The sequence below is a fragment of the Nuphar pumila genome, chromosome 15 (genome assembly GCF_984573655.1).
Source record: "Nuphar pumila chromosome 15, dmNupPumi1.hap1.1, whole genome shotgun sequence".
In the NCBI taxonomy this organism is placed as follows: Eukaryota; Viridiplantae; Streptophyta; class Magnoliopsida; order Nymphaeales; family Nymphaeaceae; genus Nuphar; species Nuphar pumila.
The window spans coordinates 78913477-78921790 of NC_143263.1; the positions used below are offsets into that span (position 1 = coordinate 78913477).

The window sequence follows — 8314 nt, forward strand, 5'->3', positions numbered from 1 at the left end:
TGATTGAAGTCTTTTTCCTCGTAGCCACATAAACAAATACATAGTGAACGACTAATTATTAGCCGAATTATCATTACGTCCTTACATAATACAACTCCAAGCATCAACTAATCCAATATTAATAGACTCTACCAAATGACCAAATACACCCAAAAGCTTTCTGCAACAGGAGCAAGACATTAGCTACCAACCATGGTAGATGGTGAGGCCGATCAGCTGGTATAGTTGAGTATGGTGGAATGGGGCTCCGCTGCCTTGGCTGCAGGGGTAGGTTCAACTGAGGATGAAGGAGGCACTGGCTTCCCCAAGAGCTCTGCGGGAAGCGGTGCAATCCCTTCGAGATAGAATGTGTAGAAGATCTTTATTGGGAAAACTAGCTGATGAAGTTTCACTTGTCCATGAGCTCCTTTAAATATCCCTGAGCCTCCTGTTACTGCTAGGTATGTGTCCTGGTAAGTCAGATAGGGGCCCTGCATCAAATCACATGATATATTAATGCGTATTTCACCAAATTCTTGAACTGCAGAGTTTCTAACATCATCGGAAACTTGATTTCATGAAAGCCAAAAATTTTACTTTCCAGTAGGATTAGAAACACTGTACTTCATGTTTCACTCATTGTTATATAATAAAATAATTAAAAAAAACATGAATGGAATGGCCATCAAGTTAAATTGTCCCCGCTCCACTAGACCAATGAATTATCAAACTCAGAGACTCTAATGCATCTATGGTGTGACCAATTCACCGCGAACATGCATGTCAACAAGAATCTGCCGAGTCCTTGCACTCGGTAAGAATCGGTTTGATTCAGAAAGACCTGGAATTTCAGGCGATTCGGGAACTGTTCCGGGTTTAAAGGCATCCCACTCCCGAGTTTAAATCCAGGAACTTACTTGAACTGAGATGTGGCCATAGTCTCCGAAATAGAAGCTGAAGATAGCCTCGTATCGGTCACCCTTCTTTTCCGGTACGTGCTGTATCAAAATGCAGATGCCTGCTGTGATTCCTAGTCGCTTCTCTAGGTTGCCATGGTAAAGCTGCACACAGTAATTCATCAAACTTCAATTACCCAACTCAAGAGGGACAGAAAACTATTCTAGAGAGAGAGAGAGAGGCATGCCTTGTTGGTGAAGGGCACCAAATCACCAAGAGAGTTGACATCTTTTTGACTAAGGCGAAGGTAGGCAGGGCTGCTCCTGTCTCTCTCGTTTAACTCGTACACATGCAGCTCTTGAACACCACTTGCTGAAACACCATTCAGCTCTTGAACACCAAACAACACATCAGATGATGAATGGTGAAATGAGCATTTGATGATGTCCATGATGGGATGACATGAGCAAAAGCACATATTTTTTACATGATGATGATGATGATAATGGTGGTGATCATGAGAGATTATTGGAGCATATAATTGAGAAGTTTCACCCACAACATACATGGTAATGGTGATGATGATTGCTGCCAGGTGACATACCTGGTTTCAAAGAGGCAGTGATCTGGGAGTGAAATGGATGTGAGGCAGATGGGGCACCACCATTGGAAGCAACAAGCCTGAGCTGGGTACCCAAGAATTTGGGTATAGCAAGGCTGTATTTGGATCCAAGACTGGATGGAGACAGCAAAGATGATGATGAAGGGGTTGATTTGGTATTCTTGAGTATGAGAGATGAAGCTCCTGATGGTATTGCAGCCATGCTTCTCTGGTTTTCTCTCTTCCTTTTCCCTTCACTACTGATCAAGTTAATGTTTGATCTCTTTTCAAGTTGCCAACCCATGGTTGAGGAGCAACACTTAAATAGGGAGGGCAAAGCCCAGTTCCCTGCCATTGGACGGTGACAATGAAATCTCCACTTTCAACGAGGAACACGTGTGGCTTAACTATCCCACACGGTATTAGACTTTCTAGTCCGGTGAGGTGGGTCCATGCAAAGAGGTCAGCCGGTTAGTTGGCTCCACAATTAGGCTCTCTTTTGGCCAAGCAGGTTATATGCCCCCCCTCCCCCAAGAGGGTCATTAGCTACATCGCGTGTTCGGGGTCCCAATAAGCGCTACATATGTAAGCATGTGTGGCTCGTATCCCCATGTTTGTCAGCATCAGTTAGCGTCGGAGTCTAGTGCGATTGCAAAGACTTAAGTACCCTTCCCTCCATTGGTGTCATAAAACGATGCGTCTAGAAAATGAGCGGTTGCAAAGACTTAAGTAGCTCGAAGATGGTTATTTAAGACTCAGTCCCTGCACTACAGGATTATCTGAGAAAGGAACTCCCCTTGAAGAGGGCCATGAACATCAACCCTTTCTCTCTCACTTCTCTTTCTACCTCTGCGCACATCAAACAGAGGATCCTACACTGCTCCATCAAGCACCGACTCACCTTCACACTGACTGTTGCATGGTTCAACTTGATGAGTTGTAGAGTTGGATTCAGAGTTTTTGCCCTTACACGAGGGGGGGTTCAAGGGCTCCCCTTGATGCGAGTCCCTCTTGTAACTGTCAAAAAAGAGCAATAAAGTGTTTTGTTTGATCGTGGCGCTCATATGTTTCGTTCGGTTGTTTTTTACTCTAGGTTTTCGTAACACCCTTTCTCGCGATTTTCTAATTTTTTTTATTGCTACGTGATTTTTGTAAATAGCTACTCGATTTAGCAATTTTCTTTTTCTTTTTTTTTTGCTACATGATTTTCTTAAATCTCTACTCGATTTAGCGATTTTCCATTTTTTTCGCTACGCGATTTTCGTAAATCGCTACTCAATATAGCGATTTACCATTTTTTTTGCTACGCGATTTTCATAAATCGCTACTCAATTTTGCGATTTGCCATTTTTTTGCGCTACGTGATTTTCGTAAATCGCTACTATGTGTAAATCGTAAATCGCGATGTCGAACACCGCTCCCTTAAGCACGATCTTCGTCGTGATCAGGTTGTAGTTGTCAGCCGTCCTGATGGCAGTCTTGAGGTCCGTGATGGGGAAGCAGGAGAGGAATGTGTCATTCTCGACGTTGGCGGGGAGGTGGGTCCTATCGGAGCGCACGGCGTCGGAGGTCAAGATGAGGACCTCGCGGTGCCAGAACCTGATGAATGCCCACCAAAACTTGAGGGTGTGAACGCCCATGTTGAGCAACATCAAGGTGGCCTTGAAGGCATGGCCCTTATCAAAAGTATTGTCGATGTAGGGGTAGACAGATTGTACTTTGAAAGACTCTGTTGTAGGTGTATTAGAGGAAGATTCCGTTGTAGGTGTCCCACGAAGGCGGTGGAGGGGCCGCCGCAGTTGGTTGCCCGCTGGATGAGGGCAGCATTTCGGCCACTGCTAGCAAAAAGAGGAAGACGATCACCATCGGATCGCCAGCTCTTTGCCTCCGATAATTTCTTCTCTAGAGAGAGCGGGTTTTACAGTGTTTCACGGAGAAGAAAGAAGAAGAAGAAGATAACGACGAAAAATTCAAACGAAAAAGAAAGAGTGTTTCATGTTTGTTTCGTTATTTGGACTTTGAAGAGTTAACATCATCCTTGACTTTTTGGATGTTAGATATTTTTGTCCTTTTTTGAATCATTGTTTCCCTGTTTTTGAATGGAAGACATTTTTGTCATTTTCTCAAACCATCGTTTCATGGCAAGAATAACAAGAAAGGGTACTTAAGTCTTTGCAACCGCACCGGACCCTGATGCTAAGTGATGTCGGCACACGAGAATACGAGCCCCATGTGCTTAATTACACACGTGGCGTTCATTGAGACCCCCAAACACACACTGTAGCAAAGAGTCCATCTTCGGGGGAGAACACACACCACCTTCCCCTCTTTTGGGGGGAGTGGAGATGAGAGGACAGATAGATCTTTAATGGAGGGTTTAATTAAGGGAAAATGTTGGCTACCCTAGTGTGTATGGGCCCTCCAGTGAAAAATTATAATATTTTTATTTTTTTTGGCCTCCACGTGATCTAAAGTAGTCTTAGACCTTTGCATCACGTTTTTCTGATGCATATGTCAGATTTTTTATTGCTTCAAAAATCAACATCGTACGATGTACCAAATTTTTAAACTTCAAAAAAATATATTTTTACGTCAAAAAATTAGGTTTCAGTCGTGTTAAAGACATGCATGACATCAGATTTGGCCAAAACAGTCTCCCCTTCAATTAATTAGGGTTCCTTAACCACGAGGGTAACACATGATATCTCTTTAATTAATACCATCTCCTTTCATGAGTAATGAGAAACTCCGTTTTGGGAGATGAGAATAGTGTTGAGAGGGAAGAAGGGGTGGATCTAGATGAGTCATTTCAATTATATTCTTACAAGGATGTAATTGACAACTCCAGCTTGATCTCTCATTTTCTCCTGCCGTCCATCACCCCCTCTCATCTCTTCTCCAACACCGGTTCTCAAATAGATGTTGGACAAATTAAATTTTGCGACTCTTGATCATTTTGAGCTCATCTCAAGGGTACAAAACGAACCAACCATCAAGATGGGTTGGAACCTAGCTTTTGTTTAAAAAAAAACTAAGCTTGACTAAATTTTGGGCTAGATGTCATACCAAATGTGCATCCATTTAGTCTAAGGATATAAACAGTTTAGATTAGGGTCAAATGTTTCTAATACTAGATCCAACTAATCAGATGTGAGCTAAACGGATTCAGATTCAGATTTAGATTTAAATTGTGAAAAAAAATCATAAAAATCCAAAAAAAAATCATGTAATCAAATTCAAGTATCCATCAAATCTGAATGCCTATCGGATTGGGTAGCAAAAAAATCAAAACAATATCTACATCCGGTTATAATTAGATACGGTTTTGTCTTACCAAATCTCAATAGATAGAGTCAGGTTCAGTTGGATATATGATAAAATCAGACCGAGTCTGACCAGCTTGTATCCTTATGCTGCAGTGAACAAAAACATGTCCCACAAGGGCTCAGATCATCTGATAGTGGCTACTTTTGAATGTCACCAAGTTGACGGGATGTCACAAGTTTGAAACCCATGGGTGGGTGGTGTCCCTTGCCGCAATGTGGATCCGGTATAGTTTGTGAAATTTTATAATAGACTCGGGCCCAGCTTGAGTTTCGATTAAGACCCACAATTTTTCAATCTAAAAATGATAAGAATTTATTATTTTACGAGGTATGACCTGGGTCTGGTTCATGTAGTTCTTATCGGGTACGGGTATGGTTTCTCTTATGGTAGTTCTTGTTAAACCAAGTCCAAACCCGATACCATACCCAAAAATTGGGGTGAGGTCTGGTTTCACCTGGGTCTTAACTAAAACAGACCTATTGACACACCTATCTGATGCCACTTTGATGCAAATTGGATCCTCGAATCGCAAAAAATACTATGTTACAGAAATTACGCTGCAGAAGCAACAAAAAATAAAGGAACCTAATCCATAACTTAAGGAAAAATAACAATAATCAATCATCAAACTCTCCAACTGTCCATCTATAAGGATCAGTATTTTGCATGCCCATATCCGAGAATTTGAGTTTGGTTCAGATCCAAAAGGGGAAAGTATCGTTGTGCCATTCACAATACTGCTATGTTAGTTTTTATTTAATGCAGAGGATGTCGAGAGTGTGAGCTTTCTCAACACATCACAAATAAAAAAAATGAATAAGCACATATTGCCTACTCCCCCGATCTTGCTCTCCCTTGGTGAAAAATGAAAATTGTACACGTAAAATAAGGTGCATGGATACTTTTTCGAAGTTATAATCCTAAAAAACTGCACTTGCACTAAGACATGATTGCGCTGGTCCAGCCTGTCATACTTACGATTATCGTGCTGGCAGCTAAAACTTCGAAGCTAGGACCCCTAACCCCCAAGCATTATGGCAATCGTGTCGCGTTGGCGGGTTGGCGGGTCGACCCGACGGGTTGACGAGTCAGCATACCTCAACCCGAACCTGACCTGTTTATTAAACGGGTCGGTTGTGGCAAACACGAACCCGGCCCGTTTAATAAACGGGTAACCCGACACGACCCGCCAACCCATTTAATAAATGGGTTGGGTCGGGTAAACGGGTTCTCAGGTTCGCGGGTCGGGTTGACGGGTTGGCGGGTTGGCAGACGGTTTGGCGGGTTAGCGGGTCGGGTTGGTGGGTTGACCCACCTGCCTAACCCATTTATTAAACGGGTCAGCCGAGTTGGCGGGTTGGCATACCCCCAACCCGAACCCGACCCGTTTAATAAACGGGTTAGGCGGGTCGACCCGTTTATTAAACGGGTTGGCTTAAGCCCAACCCGAACCCGCCTAAGAGGCGGGTTGGCGGGTCATGTTAGGTTTTGCCACCCCTACAAGCATAGTGACAAACGTTTTTATAGGCAATTTCTCGTTTTTTCAAAAACTCGGGAGAAATTGAAAAAAAAATCATAAATCTTGCATTTTTTGGCAAAATCTTGGCAATAAAAAAATAATTTTAAAATTTTAAAATTTATTTTTTTATAAGAAAATATTAATAAAAAATATTTAAAAATAAAAAAACATGATTTTTTTGCGATAAATAGAAGTTTAAAACGTAAATATCACTTTAAAATCAGGGTATTTATGTTTTTTTCATAAATCTCGGGATATTTTGAAAATCTCACGAGAAATTGTCATTTTAAACTTTCAGGCAATTTCTCGCGATATTTGTCACTATGCCCCCAAGGCCTATGATACGCGTTGGCTTGCGCAGAGGGACGACCCTCGTGAGAATGGAACCTTGACTGCCCCTCTAGCAGCCAAGGCCCCAGCCTACTGTACCAACCCCGTTGGGGCGGTGCATGTGCACCTGCTATGTCACATCAACAAATGGAAATACGTGAGAAGGACGAACAAGTAATTCATTAATTCCAAACAAGTGATCCACGAGCAGCATATAACACCCTATTTTATACTCATGTGGTTCACTTATAATTTAAGTAGGGATTGAACGGGTAGGGTTCAGGGCAGATATGGGAATATATAACAATAATATACGTTGTGATCAGAGTCGGATCAGATTTGGAGTCAACTAAGAGATAACCAAAACTGAAAGTCTGATAGAGATTTATGATCTGATTAAGTTCTTGGGGTGTGATCCACAGATCATGAACAAACCAACAACAAAAAACAATGTATTGCGTTGTGAAGGGGCCTATGGTCACACGTGCATTACTAATTAAGTAAAAAGCTCATGGCATATGGGGGTAGCACGAGCGAACGCAATATTACTCATAAGCAACAGTACAGGCAAACATTAGTGTGTGCAAAAAATCTCAAGTACATCTACTCAGCTTCATGCTCCATGCCACTTGGGTCTCTTCCACCAACCGCAGTCATGTATCATGCTTGGAGGGTGTTATATCACTCGCGGCCCTCTCAACTTCATGTCTACATAAAAAGCTTTTTATGTGAAATTCATGTACCACAATCGAGTATTCTCCTGCACAATCATATATGGAGAACGTGTCTCTGAAGTCAGAATACATAAAAGAATTACTTCATCCGAAGGTGCCATGTTGGTACCTGTGCGGGGCCTACTCAAACTTTGGGTTCGCATATCTGCGTTAAAAATCTTTGAGCAAAGTTCAAAATCTAGCCAACATATTTATATGTGAGGAAGACCCTGGTGCAATCAATTCGGCAAAATACAAAGTTTACGTTCAAGAATACCATTGAGATAAAACTTCAGAGTTCTTAAGAAATAGTAGGGTTTCACGTACTAGCGGGAGGGTCGGTGCTCATAACACCTATATAAGAGACTTTTTTCTTGACTTTCATTGGTGCACCACCGTACAGTTTTGAGTGCGCAACCCTTATGTCGTGTGAGTAGCACATCAGAGTGCACGAAGGTACTCACAAGTATGCAAATTCTTCATAAGCATCATAGGCATGCGCAGGTCTCGCTCTTGTCGCCTACCTACTATGAATAATTTGATTCTGATCTGAATTCAAGTGTATTGGATATCTAAATCTAATTACATATAAAAAGCATGTTTAAGCTAGTCAAATCCAAAATTATTAGCTTTTTTCATTCTAGACCAAATCTGATTCTGAACCCGATTAGGCAATTCCCCATGATGTCGGATTCAGTAATGCCCGGAACTGAACCCAACAAGCTTATATCTTTATGCTGAGATTAACAAAAACACGAAGTAAAAGGTGCGAATAAATCTTTCTTTTTTTCTCAGAAGAACAGAATAAATCTTCCTATATAGAAATGTGGGAGGGACAATTAAGGGGGGCTTATCTTTGAAACATTTCTTTTTCTTTTTTGTAAAGAGAAAGCTGGGATTAGGCAGACCCCTACCAGTTATACAACCATACCATGGGGTTCGAACTTG

General features: G+C 41.8%; 1 protein-coding gene across 1 annotated transcript; it reads right to left on the reverse strand.

The window, feature by feature from the left end:
- Window positions 1–1753, reverse strand: LOC149815703 (allene oxide cyclase, chloroplastic-like). Its single transcript, XM_089989110.1, has 4 exons — window positions 1481–1753; window positions 1124–1248; window positions 897–1040; window positions 1–470 (listed from the first exon to the last, which is right to left on the reverse strand). The coding sequence occupies exons 1-4, from the start codon at window positions 1698–1700 to the stop codon at window positions 213–215; spliced, it is 747 nt and encodes a 248-aa protein (XP_089845236.1). The 5' UTR covers window positions 1701–1753; the 3' UTR covers window positions 1–212.
- Between the last annotated feature and the right edge of the window lie 6561 nt (window positions 1754–8314).

Coding starts and splice junctions, on each gene's coding strand:
- LOC149815703 (XM_089989110.1), bottom strand. CDS start 1,700: ATGGCTGCAATACCATCAGGAGCTTCATCTCTCATACTCAAGAATACC. Junction 1,249..1,480: donor CACTGCCTCTTTGAAACCAG/GTATGTCACCTG, acceptor ATGGTGTTTCAG/CAAGTGGTGTTCAAGAGCTG. Junction 471..896: donor ATGGCCACATCTCAGTTCAA/GTAAGTTCCTGG, acceptor GATTTGATGCAG/GGCCCCTATCTGACTTACCA.